The 23,494-nt window shown below is 59.9% G+C and overlaps 3 protein-coding genes across 3 annotated transcripts; all 3 read right to left on the bottom strand.

The window, feature by feature from the left end:
* Positions 1-1,490: 1,490 nt before the first annotated feature.
* LMJF_34_0640 (hypothetical protein) lies at positions 1,491-3,251 on the bottom strand (the record flags this gene model as incomplete). The annotated part of the gene is made up of 1 exon (XM_001686103.1): positions 1,491-3,251. The coding sequence occupies one exon, from the start codon at positions 3,249-3,251 to the stop codon at positions 1,491-1,493; it is 1,761 nt and encodes a 586-aa protein (XP_001686155.1).
* Positions 3,252-5,690: 2,439 nt separating this feature from the next.
* LMJF_34_0630 (conserved hypothetical protein) lies at positions 5,691-8,039 on the bottom strand (the record flags this gene model as incomplete). Its single annotated transcript, XM_001686102.1, has 1 exon — positions 5,691-8,039. The coding sequence occupies one exon, from the start codon at positions 8,037-8,039 to the stop codon at positions 5,691-5,693; it is 2,349 nt and encodes a 782-aa protein (XP_001686154.1).
* Positions 8,040-10,122: 2,083 nt separating this feature from the next.
* Positions 10,123-17,319, bottom strand: LMJF_34_0620 (conserved hypothetical protein; the record flags this gene model as incomplete). Its single annotated transcript, XM_001686101.1, has 1 exon — positions 10,123-17,319. The coding sequence occupies one exon, from the start codon at positions 17,317-17,319 to the stop codon at positions 10,123-10,125; it is 7,197 nt and encodes a 2,398-aa protein (XP_001686153.1).
* Between the last annotated feature and the right edge of the window lie 6,175 nt (positions 17,320-23,494).

Below are 23,494 nucleotides of genomic sequence, written 5' to 3'. Positions count from 1 at the left end.
AGGAGGAGAGGGAGGAGGGGCCCGAGTACGGGTGAGGACGGAGCTGTCGCAGCTTTTCATTTTTGCCCGACAAGTCGTCCCCCTTCCTCTCTCGACGCCCACAGGAGTACCCAGATTCCGCCAGCCAGCGCACAACGGCGAGGGTATGGAAAGAAGGGAGAAGCAGTGAGCACTTTTAGAGTTGCGGTAGCTGAGGCTGTGTGACAGACCGGCACGCACAAACACAAACACGTACTTGGGCATGTGGGAAAGCACAAAACGTTGGCTTTCGGAGAGAAGAGGCGAACATCGGTACATCCCCCCCCCCCCACATGCAAGACTATGCGTTTGTTATGCAACTTTTTGTTTTCTAGCGCGTCCGCTCTCTGCCATACAACACAAGGTCGATTCGACTCCCCTCCCCTCCCAGGCCTGCCACAGGCCCACCACCTCGTGTGGTGCAAAGCAGCGATAAACACATACGTTACAGCAATGCGCCGGCTCAGCCATCTGAGAGCGCGGCCTCTGTCTCAAACTCTGCCCAGTCTCGACTCGCGGCGCCTCAGGCCCTCCTCCTTCCCTCCACCAGTGGACAGTGTGAGGGCCGCGTGCGATGCGTCCGAGTCACGCCGACACCCTGCCTTTCACATGGATGGCACAAGCGTGCTCACTGTTGCAGGTCGCACCGACGCAACGCCGTCATCCGGGGCCTGACCGCCGGCATCAGTAGCGATGCATCGCTCTCAAGTCCCCTACTTCGTGTGTGCTTGACCCTGTCAGCACCAGAAGTGGCTTGGCATTCGGCAGGAATGGGGGAGGGCTGTTTTGGCTTCCCCATAGAGAGAGTGGGTACTGGGCCCCGCCATACCACGCACTGAGAGGTGTTTCCCCACCCGTCATCATCAGGGGCTTCTTATGCAATGATGAGAGAGTTAGAAAACAGGCATCAGGAAAAAGCAAAACGCAAGATAAAAAATGGGGCTACGTGAAGAGAGAGGCCAGGCGGCACGTCCTACGCCCATGCATACAAAAGCCACACATACAAGCACCGAGTAGGTCGCAGCGGAGGCAGCAGACGTCATGCGTATATCCTGCCCTGTCCTGCGTCTCAACCCACCGTTGCTCTCCCCCCACGTTACACCGCGGGGGGGGGGGAGGAGGGGGAGAGAACAACAAAACAACAAGGCATCGCGCGCGACTGGTGATGGACGTTCCACCTCCGCCTCTTCCAACGTTTCGTTTAGCTCTGCATTCGCGATGCTGAGAGAGTGGCCGGGCTGGACAAGAGGATGAGAGTATGAATGGATAGAAAGCCATGTCAAGAATAGTTTAGACTTGGAAGAGAGCTGCGTTATTATCACGAAGGGGTTTTTTCCGAGCCGATACCGCCCGGCTTCCCTTCCCCTCCCTTCCCCCCATCTGCGGAGCCAGCTGACGCGATACGCCAGCACACTGACTCTCCACATAGGGAAGGGGGACAGCTAAGATGAGCGCATTGCCTAGAGCGCAAGTCAGTTCATCTTCTTGCGAAGCTCATCATCTCCGGCAAGGTCCTCATACAGGTACCTATTGAGCGCTGCGAAGGTGCCCACTACCGCCTCCAGCTTCTCCAAGCCCATGCCAATGAAGGCAAACTCGGTGCAAAAGCGCAGTGATAGGGTGCGCAGAGAGCGACTGGAGCGAAGCTGCTTCACCTCCGCTGGGGTTACGTCGGTGCTGTCCAGGATGAGTGTCTCCAAGGCGGGCAGCTGCGCCAGGCACCCCACATGGTGCAGGCGATCGCAGTAGCTCAGATCCATCAGCTGCAGGCGCTGCATGTCAGGGGTGCACAGGGCGCGCAGCCCATCATCGCCGAGTGAGCCACTGCGCACAATGACGCACTCGAGTGTGCTAATGTGAGCGAGGCCGCTGAGGTCACTGAGATGCTCGCACATCTCCGCAATGAAGAGTCGAAGAGGCGGCGTGCGACGCGGCTGCGCCGCGGACGCGGACGACCCCGACGAGTCATGCGAGTCTGTGTCACCGAACAGGCCAAACTTGTTCACTCGAGTTTGGCTAAGGCTCAGCAGCTCAAGCTGCTGCTGGCGCACCAGGCCCTTTACACTTGAGACACAGAGACAGTATGTAAGGTCGAGGTGATACAGGTGGGAGCGGAACTTCTGGTGAAGCGCCTCCACGAGATCCTTGCGCGGATTTCCGCGGTGCACATCCGCTTGCCCAGAGCCGTCGTCGTCGATGAGGATAAGATGCTGCAGAGCGTCCAGAGTACTCTGCAGCGATTTCTGTGCGTCGTCTGGTAGCTCGGGGGCCTCTTTTGCTATCGCTGCAGTGAACAACGCCAACATCGCACTTAGGTCATGCGCGTATGTGTGACCGTCCAGGCTACCGATGCCTACGTCATCAACGTAGGTGAAGGGCAGTAGCAGCTGCTCCAGCTGCGTCAAGTACCCCATCGGGTTTACATCATCAACCCTCAGAGCGCTGGTCAGGTCGAGTGCGCGTAAGGTGCACATTGGTGAGTGCGGCGGTTGAGGCTGCCGCGTCGCCGCAGCGGCTTCCACCAGCAGCGCGTACTGGCCCAGCTCACGCAAAGAGGCACTGTCCACGTCGCTGCCGGCGGCGCACACCCAGGTGAGGTGACCGTGATGGGTGAAAAGGGCCAGTGCGAGGCCGGTGGCGGCCTGAGAAGCAAGCTGCGAGCCATCTCGCAAGGAGAGGGAGAGAAGGAGGTCGGCGACGGCGAGCGTTCCAGAAGGCTCCCTTAGGGAGAGCTCAGCAACTCGACTGGCCGCGTGGCTGCACAGTTGGTCCAGCATATCGGACAAGGCATACAGCTCCCCACGACGGTGGCGCAGCTGCGTGCACCCCGCCACGTCCAGCGCCCACAATCCCTTGCGATGTACCACAGGTGCCTCGCCCTCACTGGTCGTCGCCGGTGCCATCACGCTTCCCAGGACGCAGGCGAGTAGGTGGGTGCCACGCACTTCAGTGTGACTCACATCGAGAGCTGCCAGCTGGTGCCTTCCGTAGGCCCTTCCCATTTTGTGGAAGGCCGAGATGAGATCCACGGGAGGGACGGGGCATCGGTGGCTCGTGCCGTTTCCGCTGCCGCTGTGCTGCTCATCACTGGCGCAGAGGGGCGGAGCGATTTGCTGAACGCCGTGAAGGACGGTTTCTACAAAGACAACGAGTACCATCCACATCAGCAGAAACAACTTTGGCACCCACGGGGCACGTGCCGTCCACTGTGAGAGGCGGTGATGCACGACCATAGTGAAGCGACGCGGCCACCAAAGATCTGCGAAGACGTCGTCCACGTACTTGATGTGCAGCAGCGGCGGTGGAAGCGTTCGCGGCTCTTTGTAGCTACTACCACTGGCGCGAAGACTACGGTTTCCGTGTGTGAGGCTGATGACTCGGGAGGCCGTCGTGGGAAGCTCGTGCCTTAGTATCGAGCGCTGCAACCACCACTGCGAGACACCGCACAGCGCCTTGTCTGTTGCTTCCGCCGTGCCCACAAACACTTGACGGTACCATACCGTGGTAAGAAGCCCACGTGATGACACGGCGGCCGCAGATGCTCGTTGCCGTTGTGCTTCGCGTATGCGGTGCCGCAGCTCGCTGAACTGCTGTACCACATACACCGATGTGGCTGTCTTCGGGTCGTTTGCGGTCTCATCGTCGGCCCCGCCATCGTCGTCGTGCAATTCTGCCCCAGCGCGGAAAATACTGCTTGTGGTGGACGGCATCCTTTCTTCCCTGTGCCCTCCAGCCATGCCATTGTAGACCGCTGCATTGGGTGGGACTGACAGCATCGAGGCGACGGAGCCGCCACACGACGTGGTAGAGGGGAAGAGGAGACGTGGGCTCAGTGCTGCCGGCTCTCCTTCGCCGTGGATGGGAAAGGCGCCTTTGTGCTTCGCTGCTCCGTCGCTCGACGCACTGTCTTCGGTGCATGCTGCGCCGGCGCCGGCCGCGTCGAGCTCGTGCACACCCGACACCAACACGACTGTGATCCCGCCAAGATGAACCCCGCAGCATCCAGCAGCGTCCGCAGCATCTGTCACACCTCGTGCCGCTGAGCTGCTTCTGCTGTTGGCCGTCGTCGGCAGCGTGGATGGGGGAGAGGCGGGGCCGTTGAAAGAAAGCGACGCAGGCCTCACTGGCGAGGCTGCGTGATCGACGTCTGCGAGGCTCTCCCCAGTCCGCCTCAGCCACGACCGTACACTCGCGACCACGCTCCCGTGTGCGGTTTGCTGCGAAGACGAAGAGACAAGTCCGGCTGCGCTCGCATCCGCGCTGTCCCTCGTCAGAGCGACCTGCAGCACTCTCGGCTGCATGGTGGCGTTCGCTAGAACGGATCCGAATGTGTTCTCTACTCCGTCGCTCGCAGCGCCATCGACTTCGGCATCAGCGGGGCAGGTGCAGATATGAGTAAAGGGGAGCACCACCCACGCATGCCGCTGCTCCGCAACAACGCGCGCTGCAGGGCTGGCAGCGATCCACGCGAGTGGAAGCCTTTGCTGGCGCCGCACGACGCCCGACCCATTTCCTTGTGTTACAGATGGCCAGTAGGAGGCGATGCAGGCTAGAAGATCGGCGCCGGAGGGGAGCAGTGGCGGCAGTGACGTGGACCCTACACTCATGACTACAAACCGACTGCTTCCTTTTCGCTTGGCGAATTCGAACAGCTACTCCCCCGCCTCTCGTTGCGGACACGATTGCAGAACCGATCCAATCTTTCCCATGAGCGGGTACTGGCGGTGATGATGCTTGAATAAGCAGAGGTAGAATACCGATTCACTGACCCTATCGTTGTGCCCTGCCTTCTGCGCCTTTCAACCACGACTTGCGCCACCCACCCCCTCCCTTGACCGTGCCTGTGCGAAGCACGAAATGAGGGTATCCGTAATATGCGGGGGTGAGGAGGAACAGCGAAGGAATCAGATTTTGATGCTTCTCCGCGCGGAGCACCAACACAGCGATCCATCCCGCACACCCCACCAGTGCAAAACACAATAGTATATCGAAAAGAGGGAACGACAGAGAGAGAGGGAGGGGGTGGGGGAGGCAGCGAGCATGCATGAGCAGGGAAGGCGCAGTACGGTCGAGCACACAAGTTGTGCATCGTTGAGATGTGCGGGCGGCGCCGGGGTACACTTCACCCGTGAGCCTGTGGAGGGGAGAGACTCGATGTCGTCGCCAGCAAGATAAAACGACATTCAAATACACACTCCGCTACCCACGCAGAACTGCTGCGGCTAGCATCGCCCCGTTGGTGTTGCGTCTCCATCTCCTTCTTCGCGTGTTGAATGGTGCACGAGGTAGATACCGTCCTGGTCACTTCATGGCTGACATCGCGCCACAACTTTTCTTCCTCGCTCTCTCCCTTATATCCTGTTTGTCGACCTGCGTAACACGAAAAAAGGAGTTGATCATCACGTGCAGGGAAGCCTGCGACATCCGTGCATCTACACACACACACACACACACATGCACACAGTACAGGTACAGGGGGTGGGGATAACAGACTCGAGCAAGAAAACAAGCTGACAAGCGACGCAGAGCTGTGTGAGGTGCGCGTCGCATCCACCGACTACATGGACACGGAAACGACCACTACAATGGAGAGACTGAGCTGACGTGTGGAGAGCGAGGAGCCCGCACGTGGAGACAGTGACGTTCCTTCCCGCCTCTCTCTCTCTCTCTGATCACGCGCCTTGGCACTGAGCTGCTTCCCTCATGCCCTGCTCGGCAACTACGCGAAGGGCCGCGGTGGCGTGAGTCACTTCGCGGCGGACCTCTTCGCCGAAGTCCAGCATGCTGGCGGCCAGCTTCAACAGCACGTCGCTGCTGATTGCCCCGGGTGCTGCAGCATGATCCGTATCGGCGCCAGGGCCGCGGGCCGTTCCGTACTGGTCGTGGAGAAGCTCGCGAAGTCGCTGTTGAAGCTCTTCGGTGGACAACACAGTGTTCGAGACCCTTCCAGAGCACGGGGCGGTGGAGCTGCTAGCGCTGCTGGCGCTTCTCGTACCGTCGCTGCTAGCTTGCTCACGCGTCTTGTGACAGCTGCGCTCACGAGCCTGGCGAATGTGGTGGTGTAGCATGTGAATGAGTTGATGCAGGTCACTATAGTAGGACATCATTCGGGTGGACAAGGAGTCTCCGACATCACACACCTGCTGACACGTGTGATCCACGACGCACAGCAGCCGGTCACGCGCCTCAGCAAGATCAGCCATCTCCGCACTTGCTTGCGCCTGCTGCTTAGTCTCATGAAGCGCGCTGGATGCTGCGCGCTTTCGGTCCTCCGACTCCGACACGCGCTGAGCCGTCGCACTGTCGTAGAGGTCCTCTGCCAGCCGAAGGACTTCGCCGAGGGTCTGATGGGCATCACGCACAAGCTCGTCGTACAGTCGAAAGAGCTGCAGACCTTTTTGACTGCTGACATGGAGGCGCACCTCGCGGCGCAGGCGATGGTGCTCAGCGTGAATTTCGTCCATGCGGGCTTCTTGGCGCGCCCACTCCGAAAACAGCTCGCCCGGCTTCGGCAAAGGTGCGACGCTGCCGCGACTTGTCAGCCGGCTTACGGCGCTGTTTCGCTGGTCGGCTACATCGCCTTCACGGGTTCGCGCGCGACTGGCGAACCGACTCTCACCAGTAGCGCTGCGCCGCGCTTGAGAGAGCTGCTGCGGTTGATTGTAATTCTGTTGCTGCATGATGCGCAGCCGGTCCTGCAACTTCGCGCGCCAAATCTTGTTGAGTTGAATGAGAAATGGCGAAAAGTGCGACATGGCGGGCAGTTTTGGGTAGTACTTGTTTTTGAATTTCTGCGCCTCAATGAAGACGGCGTACGGGATCCAGTAGTGATGCTCCGGCTTACGGCACTCAAGGACGTCGCGTGCAGATGGCAACTGCTCGCTTAGCTGCGCCGCCTCCTCCAGCTCCAGCAGCTTTATTCGCTTCAGACGAGTGAAGTCGTTCTCTGCCGAGATGATGGAGATCATTTCCTGAGCCCACCGGCCGTTCAGCCAGACATTCTTGGAAAGCGAAGCCGCGACGCCGGCGTAGACGCCATCCTCGACGCCCGTGTCGCCCGCAGAGATGCCGGAGACGTTTGTGTCCTGATAGTAGCCAGAAGAGTGGCTCGACGGACCGGGCTTGTCGAAGCTGATGTCTTCCCCCGCGGCTACAGCCGCAGCACGACGCCGCGCTGGAGAGGCTCCATGACTGCCCGTGCGTCGACTCGGCGACAGCGAGGACGTTCCTCGTCCGCGGTAACTCGTGTCGAAATATCGAGTAGGGTAACCGAGGAAGACAAACTCGCTGCTCAGTTCATTCCATTGTAGGTAGTCCGACAGGGTAGGCACCTCGCTCATCAGTCTCAGCAGACGCGCCATGCTGAAGCGCACGGCTTCCACCTCGTCGCGCAGGGCGTCGCTTTCGGCAAGAAGCTCCTTGGCCTTGCCCGTCTCGGAGGCGATTCGCCGCCGGCCGCTCAGCTGCAGCTCTAGAAGCTTTGCCTGCTGCTGGCAGCGGTCCTTCTCCATATCCTCCAGACGAGACTGCGACTTGGCCACCTGCTTCTCCATGGAGCGGAGGGTGCGTTGGAGCTCGTTGAGTTTGGCCTCGTAGGCGCACCGACTCTCCGCAAGCGCCGTGGCGTGCCGCTGCTTTTCTTCTTGAAGTGCCTTGTCGCTCGCACGAAGTTGTCGCAGTAGATCGTCTGACATGTGCTGCTGCTGCGCCAGCTGCTGCTCCGCCGCCTGCAAGGAATCGCGGACAGCGCGCACCTCCTCCTCGGCGGCGCGGCGGGAGTGATGGGCACGTTTCTGCTCCTCCGACAGCTCCGTCATCATGGCCTCTACACGGAGCAGTAACTTCTCCTCTCGCTCCTGGTACTCTCTCGGTATCCGCGCGACCTCCGCACGAAGACCTGCCAGCTCCTCCTTCAGATGGGCGATGATGTTGTCCCGCACAACGAGCTGCTCCCCTGCGTTCTGAAACGTGTGATGAATCTGGTGGATCTTCTCGTCGAACTCCTTCTCCTTGGTCTGCATGCGCCGCAGAAGGGCATCGGTGCTCACACTCGGATCGCCCTCCGTGTCAAGAAGGAACTTCGTGACGCGACTCTTTTGGCGATGGGATGTGACTTCCGCTGAGGCCGTTGCCACGTCAGCCGCGATGGCGCGCGTGGGCGCAGCATTTTCACCATATTGCCGAGCGAGAGACGGCACAGGGTTCGCCGGTGACGACGTGAGCTGCCGATCGCGCCGTGAGACTCCGTGCCCTGTATACATGTCATCACCTCTTCCTTCGATAACGACGTCGGTCACACTCGCCAGCGAGGGAGATGGGCGGTGTTGGTGGGAGCCGCTGCGTCTCCTGTAAAGGACTTCTTTCGAGGGAACTCGCGCACGGCAGGCGGCAACAGACATCAACGGTATGCGCACCCGACACGAAGACGAGGAAGAGGTGCTGTTACGGTCGCCACCTCTCTGCGGGCCACTTTCGCCGTCCGCAGCGTAGTCGTCTGCGGTTGAAAAGGGCTGAAAAATGTCTTCCAAGTCACACCTTCTCTGCTGCCGCTGGTCTGCCGATTGCTCTCCCTGTACTGTTGCGACGGGCCTGACCTCTGGCGCAGCCGGTGGGGTAACCCGCGGCGGGGCGTCTATGGAGTCAACATCAGCCATTGATGTGTTCATTGCGAGTGAAGAACAGAGGAGAGCGGTCAAAGCGCGCTGGCACGACTGCTGTGAAGATACACGATCGCCTTCGCAAAAACACAAAAGAGCGAAATGATGAATGACGGTAGCCGTGTGATGTTGCCACTTCGTCCACCCACAACGGGAGAGTACGCGTGTTTGTCGTTGCGCGTGTGTGTGTGGGGGGGGGTGAGGGGAGCGCAACGAACCGTGATAGGAGCACGAGGACAGAGCAAATGCGGAGAAACTGATGTGTGGGATGGTGCAATCTATGCACTTGTGCGGCGAAGACCGTATTGGTGTTGCGGTCGTACGCAAGGTGGTGCGTGATGTGGATAGGTGCTGGAAACACACAAGGGAAGCTGCTGGCTGCAGCGCGCAGAGGGGCGCAAACCTCCGTGTAGTTTTGTACCGTGGTTTTGGCTCGAGGGAGCAGTAAGTGCCACGGTAGCAGTCGAAACACACACGCAACACGGAGGAGGATACGATGACGCAGCGCGCTACCGGCTTCGTTCGAGTTCTATTGAGTGTATGTATGTAAGTGTATATATATATATATATATATATGTATCTCTCTCTATGTACTTGGTGTGAGTCCTTCAACGTGTGATGCGAGGCGAGGGGGGGGGAACAAGTCACTCGAACGTGTGTAGTGCGGCAGGAAGGAGTAGAGATACAGAAAGCAAAAGGGAAATACTTGCGAGCGTGCCGGGGGTCGACAGAACGCCCCAGGAGCTGGTGTCCTGTGCGAGGAGAGACCCCGCAAACATAACACGGGTGCGAGGGTGGTGCACCGAGGAGGGATGGCGAGGTGGCGCTCAACGACCTTCGACAGAATAACGGCCCTGAGTACCTGTCGCCGCGGACGAACGGATCTCACAACAGAGGAGCCGCTGGATTTCCTGCTGTCTTTTTATGATATTGGTGCAAGCAAGGGAGGACGGCGAGGGAGGCGAAAGGCGAGAGACATCCTTCTTTTCTTTTTTTGTGTTCAATTCTGCACGCTCTTCGGACAAGCGGAGCGGTGCGCCGTAACACAAGAACAACGAAAACACACAAAACACAAAAATCTCTAAGCGAAAGTACTACAGAGGGAAGAAACCACAACAGAAAAACACGCTCGACACGGGCAGATCGCGGGGGACGGCGTGAGGAGGAGGGGATAGAGAGAGAGAGAGAGACAGGCCGCTGTTGCTGTTGCAGCAGCGGCAGCACGCACACCGGCTGAAGGTAAAGTGCAGATGGGCGCGCGTCAAGGTGTGCGAAGCCTTAGCGTCATCGTGGTGGGGGATAAGTGTGTGTGTGTGTGCATGTGCGCGCCTGTGCTTGAAGGAGCTGGTGAGCGGAGGCGGGAGAAAAAAAAGTGCTCGCGGGCCTTCATTGGTGTTTTGCCGCGTCTCTGCCACACGAAGAGGCTCCGGAGAGACACAGAGGTGCGCTACATGAATGCGGAGTCGACGTCTTTCGTTCCAGAAGAGGTGCTTTCACTCCATGTGGGACTCGTCGGCGTGCCCACCTCAGAACTCTTTTTTTGCTCCTGCTCCTTCTTCGCCTTTATGCGCTTCAGTATATTGGCGACATCTGCACGGCGTCTCGCAGCGGCCTCATCCGACACCGACGGCTCTGTCGGGATCGAGTTCCGAACCCTGGCCGGGCCCTCTCGACCTCCGCTGCTGCTACGCGGAGTGGAGATGGTGGATGATAGCGCCTGGGCTTCGACGGGTGGAGCCGATCGCGGTGGGGCGCGTTCCAGGTTTAGCGTATTCGACTCCGGTGCGTCAACGTTGACCCCGGGAAGGGGCGCGGGTGCCGCTCCCTCGTGAGGGCTACCGCGTGGGGCGGCGCTGTTTCCTGCGCGTGCGGGCAGCTCACGTGCGTGCACAGGAGCCTCCTGCAGCGGCTCAGCGAGAGGCGAGACCGCACTGCCCGCGTTTCCAGGTGTGTCGCTGCGCATCTCACCAGGCAGGCGCAAAGCTGCCGAGGGCTCTTCTAACACGTGCATCGGACTTTCGGGCGCTGCTGTAGAGGCGATGCTTGGAAGCCGACTTCCAGGTGTCCCTGGCATGGTGTTTGCACTAAACTTGCTGTTGGATCGCAGGGAATCATCGGCGTGAGTGACTCCCTCCGATCGGGCCCGTGATGCTTCCGCCTTTTCGGGCACCAGCGAGGTCTGTTCCTGCAGTGGCGGCGGCCCAGCAGTCATTGCCGCAGTGGAGTCGAGAGGATCGCCCGGGGTGACAGGATTTGTGTGCATTGCAGCCGAAACAGGTCGCGCCGACGGGGAGGGGCGCCGCGGCTCCACGAGCGCGGGCGTCACCTCTGGGCAAGGGTGTTCACGCGGCAAGCTCGCCGTGGGAGGCCGACCACCGCTGCGGCTGTGCTGGCCAACGCTGGCGGTGGCACCCACTGCAGCCGCTGGCCCGGGTGTCACGGTGCACAGGAGAGGCTGGGCCTCTACCGATGACGACGAGCCAGTCGAGCGCTGCAGACGCGGAGGGGCAACCGCACCCCCTACTGAGCTCAGACTCGGCCCGACATCAGACGCTGATGGCCGGCGTGGTTGGTGCAGCATCCGGTGCGGTGCGCCTGAAAAGCTGCCGCTCAAGGACGACGGGGAGAGCGGGGCGTTGCCGATAGAGGCTGCAGAGCCGTCGTTGCCCTCCATCGCTCGCGAGTGACTGGCGCCCCGCACAGATGCTTCTGCCGGCGACGTATGCGCCGAGGCATCAGCTTCTGGCGCTCCGTGTGCATGCTCTTGTGAAGGTGACGGTCGTACTTGTGGTTGTACCGGCGGCGGTGGCGGTAGCGGCGGTGGCGGCGCCGAAAAACTCAAAGATGGCTCGTCATCTTCGATGACACTGCGAGTGCGAGATGAACTCGGCTTCTTCATCGTTGAGTCCTTCAGAGGCCCACGAGTGACGATCGGCACAGACGAGGTGGCGGAATGCACTCCTTTTAGCGGCGACTCGAGGTGCAGCGAAAGGCGCGTTGCTGCTGCGCCAGCGGACGGCACTCGCTCTTCCAAGTCGGCTTCTTCCTCTTCGATTACGGAGGTGTGCTCCGGAGAGACAGAGATCGCCTGCGCCGGCGCCACGGCCGCCGCAGAGGCCCTGCGAGACGACATGGCAAAGCCATCGTTGAGAAGGTCCACCGCTACGCCAGAGTGTTGCTGCTGCAATGGGATTGACGTTGGCTCGGCGGCCACCTCCTGCACTTCACCACGAGGCGGTTCGCGAAAGAAGAGCGTGGCCTCATTGCCATTGCTTTCGTCGCTTGCCCCACGACGGGCGCGGCCTGTGTGTCGCGGCGGCGCAACAGTCGTTTCTCCATCTCCCGCTTCGAAGCCGTGGCGCGTCCCGGAGAGCGAGCCTGGGTGCGGCGTAGAGGACGGACGTGCGGTGGTGCTGCGGTCCTTCGGCCGCGAGCCTAGATGCACCTGCTGTGTGTTCCTGTCACACACCACGCGCGGCGGGGGTTCGTCCGCCAACGACTGGGAAGGCTTTGGACGCTCGACGGGAGACGTGATAAGGTCTTCCTCGGCATGCATCTCAGCCCACACCGCAGGCACCCGATTGGGGGTCGGGGAGCGGAGACGCGACGGCGGCGAAAGACTTTCTTGTGTCGCGGGCATGGACTTGTGCTGCTGCTGCACCTGCAGCGGCACGGAAGCATTGGGGCACGCGGCGGGGGCACCTTCTGTGAGATCCGCAGGCGTTGTAGCGGTGACGGCAAGCGTCGACGGCGGCGATGGCTGTTGTACCGTCGCCGTTTGCTGATGAGACGTCGGTTGCGACATAGAGAGGGATGACACGAGGGTGATGGAAGACATTTCGAAGTCCGCGCCGGCGCCGTTTCCGCGGATCGGCATCGAGTCGGCCCTAAGGACAGTGTGCAATAGCGCGCGAGTCGGGTTCGACTGCTTGTCAGAGAGTGCCACCGCCTCTTCCTCATTCTCTTCTTTGCCGTCCAGCTGCGGCTGCAACGGCGTGGTGGAGAGGCGCAGCGGTCGCGAGACGGACCGCAGCGGGGTGGGGGGCGCCGGCGCCGCTTTGGCCACGGTGGGCCGAGATGTCGAGGCGGTGCTGGGGGCCTCGTTGCCGCCCATGAACGACGTGCTGCAGAACGGCCTGCCATCGGACGCGAGCGGGGCCGGTGGCGGTGAGGCTCTAAACGCTGAAGGTGCACAGCTGACCTCTGAGGCCGACGCGGTTGGCGGCACTCGGTTGCACGGCAACGAGGTCACTGAGTCGGACGCCGGCCGCTGGCGCACATCGCTGTGTACCATGCCGTTGCTGCCGTCTCGGAGGCTGTGGCTGCCCATCCGCGTTGGGTGCAGCGACAAGGACACCACCTCCATCTCTACCTCATCATCGTTCGCCAGATCGTCCTCGAGGGCGTCGGGCACCTCACATTCATCCGCCTCCGCTGTTGGCGGTTGCCCTCCCGCGCGGGGCGGCAGACCGAGTGTGATGGTGGCGCCGCTGGAGGGGCGGCTGGGTGGCGTGTCCACCGAAACGTATGCAGCGGCCGAAACCGGTTCTACCATCAAGGCCTGCTCTACGGCACACAGAACGCGAGCCTTCTTCTCTTGTACGCGGCGCCTTGCCTCACTCGCTTCGTTAGGGCGGAGCAGCTTCCTCAGCCGCTCCGGCGTGGCGGTGTCGTCAGCGGTGTACAGCGCTTCGGCTGGGTTGCGGCCACTAGCGATCGCCTGCAGGATTTGGTACCCGTTGCGGTCCCCTATGTTCATAGTGCGCAGGCTTGAAAGAAAGCGCGCTACCGCATGAAAATCGCGCATCACCTGCTGCGCGAACTGCGCAGATTTCTTCAACGTTGCCGGATCCATCGGCACGGAGCTCGGTAGGCGCTGCAGTGGACTTGCCGCTGCCGCGGCGGCACAGTGCACAGCAGCGCGCTCCTCTGCCATTCTCGAGGACAGATACACGTCCTCCGCGTCTTCGCGGGAGGTGCGCACCATCTCCGAGACGAGCTGCGCATCCTCTTTCACTTCACGCAATTGCTGATACCACAACCCTCCTACCGTCTGCAACGCGCTCTTTTCCTGTCGAAGCTGCTCGCATGCCTCACGCGCACGCTCAACCTCCTCGCTGCGCTGTCGGAGGTGCTGTTGGAGTTCGTTGCAGGTGTTCTCCACGTGCTGCAGCCGCATCGAGGCGTGACGTTCCCCCTCCGCATTTTTGAAAAGCAGTCCTTCTGCCTGTGCGGCAAGCTGCGCCATCGCTCGCCGCGCTTCTGGCGGCCAGTGGCGCGTTTCTTCGTCGGGGGGGATGGTGATGTGCGCTGGTGCACTCAAGTGTGAGAGAGCGACGTTGCCGCCGTCCAGGTTCACGTCGTTTTCTTCGGTGATGCGTCCAGGCATCGCCTGGAAGCGCGCCGCCGCCGCCGCCCGCTCCATCTCAGCAAGGCGCTCGTCGAGGAACTGTATCTGTTCCACCGCTGTATCCAGTTCCTTCACCAGCCGGCTGGCTCGCTCCTCCGCCTCCCGCTGCGCCAGATGCGCCATACCTACCTCTGCCATGGCCGCCTCCACCTCCGCCTCCTTCACCACCAGTCCATGCTGCACACTGTCCTGCGCCACACGCTCAGCAGTGGCCGTGCGGGCGAGGTGTCCATTCAGCACCACGTTGAGTCGCCGGATTTCGTCCTCGTACACAGCCACCTCACGCTCCTTGGCGCGAAGTGCTGCCTGCACCCCGAGGGAGGCGGCACTGTCTTGGTGCTGCTGCTCCACAATCTGCTGAAGCCGACCCACCTCGGCATTGCACTCTTCCACAAGCATTTCCAGCTGCTCTACGCTGCCCTGAAGCAGTTTGCGATCACTGATGGCCTTCACCAAGTGCCGCGCCAGAGCTTCTGCCTTGGTCTGCGCAGCGTCGTATTTCTGCTGCAGCTGCGCCGCAGCCACCTCGTTGCCGTGCTGTGCTCCCCCAGCGGCTGCCTTGCCGCTTCCGCCGAGCGGGAGCTGCGTGCCCACCGACAGGTCGAAATTGGAGTGCTGCCTTGCTGAGTCTTTGCTATGAGGCGGCAGCATCGTCATCGTGGGCGGAGCACCAAAGCTCTGTGTCTGCTTGCTGTCAGACAGATGGGTCGAAGGAGGGTAGGGGAGTGCTTTCTCAGCTTGTTGACCGCCGCCTGCGACGTTAGCTACCACCGAGGACGATGTCCACGGCTGTATCGACGACGAGCGGCTGGTAGCTGGGAGCGCGACACCGGCACTGCTCCCTGATGCGCCACGGGTGCTTTTCTGCAGCAGTCTGAGCAGTACCTCCTTCTCGGGTCCTATGTCGAAGTAGTTGCTGTCCGAAGCTGCCACAGACGTGTGCGGTGCTGGGACGGTTGCCGCGGCGTTGACATCCGACCGCGCAGGGAGCGAGGTGCCGCTGCTGCCCCATGCCGAGTCGAGATTGCTTCCGTTCAGGGCGGACAAGGTGCTTCGCTGATGCTTTGCGGAAAGCGTCGAAAACAGAGGCGCCGGCGTGCCACTTCGGTGCCGAGAGGCGCCACAACCGTTTTTGGCTGCTGCACTTCTGAGACTGGGCTCTGGCTGGGGTGAGAGCGAGGAAGACTGTGACTGTTGAAACCCATACGGGTGAAGGACCGTCTTCTTGGGCTTCGCCTTGGCCGGTGTCGGTGGAGGGACCTCAGTTACAGAAGGTGCTGAGGAGGTAAAAGGGGCAGCTGTCGAACGCCGATGCAATGGCGGCTCCGCCGCGCGAGAAGTTTGTTGCCAGGCGCTGACGCTGCCCTCGGACCTTGCCGCCGCCGGAGCGGAGGTGGAGGAAGTCGTGCCACCCGTTTCAAGCAGTGCAGCTCGAGCGTTCTTCACGCCATCGCGAGATTCTGGCACACGCTGGCGGCTGTAGCTCACGTAGTCTTTGTGTGCCGGAGCTGAACTGTCAGCCTCTCCGTCTGGTTTCGCGAAGTAGCTGCGCAGGCGCCGCTCTTCCGCACTCCGCAGACTCGGTGTCAATGACGCCGTCTCCCATCGGTTTGGAAGCAACTCGTCTTCGTTTATGCCTTCGCTGTAACGGGCTGGTGAGGAAAGAAGAGCCGTACCAGACACAGGCGGCGGTGGTGGTGGCGGCGGTGCCCGGCTTGCGACCTTGACGCCTTCTCTGGTGGCGCTCTCGCGATAAGGAACAGAGAGTAGCGGAGCGGCAGACGCCTGAGGGGTGCGGCGCTCTGCCAACGTGACGCTCACCCTTGTGCCTGGAAGGGTAATGGAGGGCTGCTGACCTGCGGCCCCGCTCCGACCGTACCCGCTACTGGTGTAGTGACCATCACGCTGCCCGAGTGCATCGCTGCGGCTCAATCGTTGCCTCCATCGCTCGATGACCCGCTCCGTTGAAGTTGTCGACAAAATCGAGTCGTCATCTAGGTCTCTGTGTGCTGTTGGTGGTGGCGGCGGCGGCGGTGGCGGCGGTGGCAGCGGCGGGTCCGCGTTGAGAAAGCTACGCGACCTGCGGTACTTATCTGCCATGCTGGGTTGCACGTTGTGCGAGGCAGCGGCATGACTGTGCGCGCGCGGAGGCGGGGGCGGAAGGTTGTCCGTGACGTCATCCGGAGAGACCAACGGCGGCGCAGATGAGCGTGAGGGCCGTGATAGCGGCGGCGACAATTCTGCACGCGCGCCGAGTGTCCGCGAGTACCGCACGGAGAAAGGTGACACCGTGGTCTCTACTGCGTTCGGTGCTGGTGGAGGTGGGGGAGGGGGAGGGGGAGGGGGAGGGATGCCGTGGTGGGGACGGATATCACTGCGCCATAGCCGATCTAGCAGGGGACCGCTGTAGCTCGCGCTGTGGCTGCGACTGCGCTCCGGCGGCGGCGGCGGTGGCGGTGGCGACAGGGGCGCGTGCGCCGCGGGCGGGGAACACGCGGCGCACGCGCCATAGCTGGCGCCGACTCTCTCGGCTGGCGTGCAAGCCGCGGCCGCAGCGTTCGATCCTGATCTCTTTTCTGCAGCGCCCTTTTCACCATGCCACCACGTCTTGGGTACCGGTAGGGACGAATACATCGCTGGCGCAGATATGGAAGGCTGGGTGCTGCCATTTATGGCCGCTGCGGCTGCCCGGCTTCCCTCTTCTCTAGGCCGGCAAGAGGCAGTGTACAGCATTGCTCGCGGCGGGGGAGGCGGCTGTGTGGCGGACGCCGTTGGCAGCGGGTACGTCGGTGGTCGATAGCTACTGTCGAGTCGAGTGCGCGGCCGGTCCATAGAGGGGTTGCGCGGATTCGACGACGACCCACCACGCAGCAAGGGCGCCGCGGCTACACTGCCGGTGGAGGAGTCTCGGACAATGCTGTTGGGGTCACGAAAGGACTGCACCTCGCCTGTCAGCAAGTCGTCGAGTGGTTCCGCTGCGGCGCTGGGCGAGAGAGGCCTCGCATGCAGAGCTGCAGCACCGGTAAAGCTTCCGGCGCTGCCACCCGCGAGCGACCCAACAGACGTCGAGGCGGCCGTGTTGTGCTCTTCTAATTGCTGGAGAATTTGCTGATGCTGCTCCTCTTCCCTGAGTGCCTCCTCGCACAGGCGCTTGAGCTGACGCTGCCGCTCTTCCAGCTCTAGCAAGCGGGCACACTGCACTCCAGAGACAGCCTGGGCCGGAGGCGATTCCATCAGCAGCTGCGGCGAGACAGTGTGAAGCGTGCGACTCTCCCTCTTCTGTTAGGCAGTGCGACAGTAGATCGCACGTGTAAGTCTGCCCCGCCCACAACGCGGCGTTGCAGCGCTGTCCAAACCAAATACGAAAAAAAAAGGGCTGGGGACTAACAGCACAGATGTCCTCGTGTGTGTGTGTGTGTGTGTGTGATGATGATGATGATGCAAACATGAAAGTTTAAGGAAGAGAGAACGGAGAAGCCAGCATATCCGTTGTGCCGTGTTTTGCCTTTGCGCGTGCGCGCCGCCGTCTCTCTCGCACGCACGTGTGTCTTGTTGGACGGCCTCGGTGGACTAAAACGAACAAGAGAAGCCACGGAAGGAGAAGCACAAGAAAGCGATGCAGAAAGTGGGATGGGTTAGCGATGGCGCTAGCTGCACTACGCGCAAAGGCCGGCCCCCCCCCCCTGTGAGCGTTTTATGTTGTTCTTTTGCTTACGTGTTTGCGTATGTGAGGCGTGCGTTGTAGTTGCTCGTCTTCGCGTGCTGACCACTCACACATACACGTGCGTGCAGAAGGGGCGATGGTGCAAGCACCTCTTTCTCTCTCGTCCGCTGTCGAGTAACGAGGTTACATCAGCGCAGAGGAGGAAGCGGAGATGAGGGGAGGCAGGAGAATTGGAGAGGCGATCTGACGGTGGAGGGAAAGAGAAAAAGGTGCCGATATGGAGAAATCATGAAGGGCAAGAAAGAGAAGGGGAGAGGGCGGCAGCTCTGCCGAGAAACGATGCGCAGAACGCGGCAGGGGGGGGGGCGAGGTTGGCAGGGTAGCGGCGACGCCTCGACGGAGCTTGAATCCTTGTAGAGGGCCGTGCTTGAATGGCGACGAGGGCGGATCGGGTTGCGACAGGGAAGCCGTCACGGACCATCGTGCGTTTGTTCGCTTTCCGGTTTAGACTCTGGTGGCGGCTGCATCACTTACGCACGAGCATATACATGTATACGCTCACACGCGCATGCTGGCGAGGGTAGAGAGAAAAGACGAACACACATAACCACCACACACACACACACACACAAACAGACGTGAAAGGTAATCCTTCTCCCATGGGGTGAAAGAAGCGGGAGTGTGAGCGGGGAAGGGAGGAGGAGAACGAGGAAGGAGAAGGCTGCAGTAACGGGCACTGCCAGACTCGCCAGCATCTTTATTTTGTTCAGACTTCGTCTGTACGCTTTTCTTTCGTTTCGTGATGGTGTGTTCCATGGCACCGTCTTTTAGTGCCTCCCCCCCCCTCCCCTCCCCTCTCTTCTTTCCCACAAGAGAGAGAAAGTTCCGAAGAGTTACAGCACATGAATTGGACAAGAAAGCAAAATGGAAAAGGTATAAAAGCATGTATACCTATGCATGTATACGTACCGATATATAGAAGTCTATTCGCTTGCATGGCGAGAGCTGCGAAGGCGAAGAAAAAGCACAGCGAGAGGAAAGAAAGAGAAGGGTGGTGTGTGTGTGGGGGGGGGGGGACGAGCGTGGTGGTTGGTGTGCATCGCTTGGGACATCAAGATGCCCCTTTCTCCGCCCTTCCTCCCCCTTTCATCTCCGATTGGAAAAGTACCTAGGAGAGGGGAAGGAGGAAAAAGGGCACCCACAACACACATACACACACACACACACACAGACAGACACACAGATGCCTACCTGCGTGTATGTCATGCATTATCGGAGACAACGAAGTGAAACAACAACGAAAACACAACAAAGAAGGGGAGAGAGTGCAAGAAGAAGCCGCATACAAAGGATCGGGCAGAGGCGGAGGGCGGGGGCGGGGAAAAAGGCGCGGAAAAGCCTCACCATATGGAGTGCAATTGTGAAGTCATAGATCCAAGACAACGCGCGCGCATGAGGGGAGGAAAGTGAAACCATCTACAGGAGTGAACATCCCACTCTCTCAACACTGTAAAGGGAGAGGGGAAGCTAAGCATGAGGCGAAAAGCAGAAACATGCTTCGTGCGGCGCGGAAGAAGTATACGTTTACACACAGGTAAAAGAAAGAGGAGTGGGGTACATGCTTGACACCCACGCTTTACACCACGGCAAACAAAACAACAACAACGCGAGAGGCCGACACCCTCAGATGCACCCCCTTCCACACACGCTCACCTTTAGTGCAAGGAGCAGAGGAGGACGAGGGGACTGGAAAGGCAGGTTGTGGTGGTGCGATGAATACAAGAGGCAACAGAGGGAGGAATAATAAACTCAGAAGCGAAAGCCCAGAAAAAAAAGATAGCGAAAAGGGTAACATGGGCACACGAGGGAGTGCTACGACATGTATCACGGATCTCTGACACATGTGCGTGCTGTCATGCACCCCCTCCCTCTTCCGGAAAAGGACAGATACCTGAGAGAGGAGAGGCAGCGGAGAGCCAGAAGTAAGCCCCGATTGAAAAAAAAAAGAGAGCACATGGCACAACAGAATCATCAGGAGATGAAGAAATACACGCACAGAGCCGCACCCCTTTTTCACCCACAAAACAAAACCGACAACAACGAAAAAGAACAACCAAAAAAGAAGATAATGCCAACGAAAGAGAAAAGAAAGTGGCTTTTTCTTTGTCATCTCGTTTCGTGCCGCGGGCGGTGGACACACGGCGGAGAGGCTGCTATGACGGAGACCATTTCGCTGACCCTGCGCACACCAAAGGCGTGCCAGAGAAGAGACAACATATAACAGCAACATGTATATATATATATATATATATATATATATATATATATATATATATACATATGCATGTGTAGTAGCGCGAGACGAACGCAAAGGCAAAGAAAGAGAAATACGACAATCATGCCAAGGCAGGGAAGGGAAGGGATGGATACGATGATGAGTTGAGATGGTAAATAGAACGAGGAGTGAGCAGGCACACAGAGGAGCAAAAACAAAAAAACGGAAAGATCATCGCGTATAGAAGCGCGAAACCCCTCCTCCCTCCCCCCCAAAAAAAAAAACAAGGGAGTGCAAACAGCCCACCGCTTTCTATCACTTTTTTTTTTGGGTGGATGGGTGGGTGGGGGGAAGCGATGAATGGGTGCGTGGGTGGAGAGGCAAGTGCGGAGGGGAGGGGGGAAAAGGTAACCGCTGGTCGTGCATTTGCGTCATAGTGTATTCCCTCCACCTCTCCGTTTCGCTACCTTTCTCGTGTACGTCTTCGTGCGTGGGCACCATGGACATGGCTAATGTACATCTTACACGAGAGAGAACGTAGCGGGGGCGGGCGCGCCCACACCCACACACGCTTGAACAGCGTGGGGGGCAGAAGGAGAGAGAGAAAAGGGCTTAATGGTCGAAACAAAGAAGTACCATACGGTTAAATAGCCTGCCTGCCTCACGTCACGCCGCACCCCCCCCCCCCACACACACACACAGGCGCTTGCGTAAACGCTGCACCAGCTAAAGCTATACATGAAAGGCAAAAAACAAAGGCAACAAGGAGATAAAAAATGAGAAAAAGTATGTCGATTACTTTCTCCTTCCACGCACGACGTTCCACTCGCAGAAAACATAGCAGGAGAAGCAGAGAGAAGACTCCTTCGCTGGGAGAAACATTTCTGTAAACGCGCTCATACACGAGGCTGCACAGGCACACACGTCAGGATACGCAGCCTCGCACTGCGAAAGTGATTTTAGGCGACGACATTATCATTGAAGTGGATATCCTCTTCGATGACGCATGTGGACTTCTCAGTTCCGCCCACGAAATCATACGGTGGTCGGTGTTGGCCATCGTCAAGATCACGCTGATCGCCTCTTCCACCTGCCCGGTTTCCTCGAGCGGGCCAGGCACGCTGGCGCCGACATGGCGGTTGTTCTGCGGCACCGCCGTCCTCCACACACGCGCCCGCGGGGAGCGAAGGAAGCTGGGAGAGCTGCTGATGGAGTGTCCTGGCGACATGTTTGTGGTGTTGCTCATTGCCATGGTGACGTCTGAGCGTGCTGCCGCCTCGGTGAGAGCCGCTGCGGCGCCGATGGACGTGGGGGTTGCGCAGGATGCACCGCATTTGCAAGCACGAACAGCAAAGAAGTCGCGCAACTTGTGCTAAAAACTGCAGGCGCTGCGAGAGAGAGTGTAGATAAGGGAGATGGACACTCTGCCCTCAACGGAGCTGGTGAGACTCTGACATTCATCGGCGATATCCGTGTCTGTGATGAGGGAGAGCGACAGCCGACGCGCAGCGCTGATGGAATCCCATTCGCACTCTGACACTTTCAGATCGGTTGCCGGGTCGACTGTGACCGATGCATCCACAGAGAGAAAGCTTGACACAGGAACACTCCTCGTGGGTGAGATGTGCGACCACTTCGACGGCGGAAGGGATAACAGCGGCATGTTCGAGGCAGATGCTTCGGCACACATGGCACCGTGAAAGACACCACTTTTGAGCCGCTTGAGGGCAGCCTCGGTAAGCTCTGGCACCGTCGCCATCGCTCCAGTGGCACCCTTGCGAATAGAAACGACCCCGTCCGCACCGTAAGGCGACAGAGGCTTCAAGGAGGGCATTCCAAGTGCGTGTGTTTGTCAATATTTCCTGCACTCGTCAGTATGAGATCAGAGAGAGAGAGAGAGAGAGAGTTGTGGAGTAGAGGAAGCTTTATCGACGGTTACGGGGCTCCATCCCCCATTTTTGGAGCGTGCTGTGGACGATGTCACCAAACGTGTCGGATGTGGTCAGGAAGGGCGGAAGCTGACCTCTACGGGCAGTGCAGCGTCCACCCCCTCCTCCTCCCTTATCCATCGCGTCGTGTCCTTCGCCATGTTGCTAAGTAGACCCCGTCACGCGTGGTACGCAGGGTTACGGCTCCGGCCGTCGGCGGGACTAGCGGCGAGCTTGCTGTATTTCAGAAGTGACCGTGTACGGGAGAAAAGTCATGCATGCATGCATTGCAGCATGGATCGCATGGCCGCGTGTGCATAGCCGTTACGGACGGCAGAGAGGACCAGCGTGCTGTTGATGGGAAGGTGTGGTGCTGCCGTAACTTCTCATTTTAGTTGCTTGTGAATGGCGTGAGTGGCCGAAAAAGCACCGTGAGCCACGCAAAGTCCAACCCAGTTGATGCCACTTGCACCTGGCGCCCCTCCCCTTGCCCTCAAAGGCTACCGGTGACGACCATCTGCTTCGTGCGTGGATGCAGGCATACCGCGCACCCTCCTCCGCGTCCTCCTGGGGTTGCAACCTATGGGAAGGCCGTGCTCTGCGGCAGACGCTGAAAGATGTGCGGCGCGACGTGGCTTATATTTGGTCCTGCTCGTTGGCGCCACAAGCGGAGTTCGCTTTGGGCGCTCTGAGGCAGATCTGCCCACGAGGAACCACAGTGGAGGCCTCGTGACCGTTTTCGAACAGAGCCGGCGCGTCACCGTGAGGAAAAGACGAAATTTGTGAAAGGGCATGTACACAGCTCAGGCAGCACAGCAAAGGCGACCCATGAGTCATCCCGACTCGTCCTCGTGGTCAGCTGCTTGATCAAATGGATGCTCAGCTGGGTGCACGGCTGTTTTCCGCCGCAGACCGCTCCCATGTCGTGGTCAAGCACCACGCCAGCCAACGCAGACATGTTGCAGACGCCGGTCTCGTCGTCATTCAAGGTGACGCTAAGCGTTTCCGCGGCGTTTCGGGGCGCCTGCAGAGCTGTCTCTACCGCCTGTCGACCACCCGTCCGTTGGATGCTGTTGATGGAGACCTACACGTGAATTTCGGAGGCGGGTCGCTTGGCCCGCATAGGATGGCAGGCCGATGTTGCTGTCACCACCCGCATCACCTCTGGGCCAACGGCCAAGCTCATTCGGGTGCGCTCTTCGCTGATGCACGGAGCCGTCCCTGGTTCGCAGGCTCAAGAGCGGCCGCAGATGCACGGAAAGAAGCACCTGGAAAAGGTGACCTTGCCAGATCCGTCCCCCCCCCCGCCACCACCACCGTTCCCCAACACACACACTCGTCGAGCACGAGTTCTCCCCTGGCTGTGCATCCAGACCCACCCCTGCATTGTAACGCTGCTCATCTGGCCAGCTGTGTTGACTTGTCGCGGCCAGAGAATGAGGGCGCCGCCATCTGAGACGACCTTTCTTCTTCTTCACGACGGCGATCGCCCATTCAAGGAGAGGGGTCGGTGCTGCGCTCGGCACACCATAATGGTTGCTG

The sequence above is a fragment of the Leishmania major genome, chromosome 34 (genome assembly GCF_000002725.2).
Source record: "Leishmania major strain Friedlin complete genome, chromosome 34".
NCBI lineage: Eukaryota > Euglenozoa > Kinetoplastea > Trypanosomatida > Trypanosomatidae > Leishmania > Leishmania major.
Note: the sequence above shows the minus strand (reverse complement) of the source record. Positions and strands in the feature narration are given on the sequence as shown.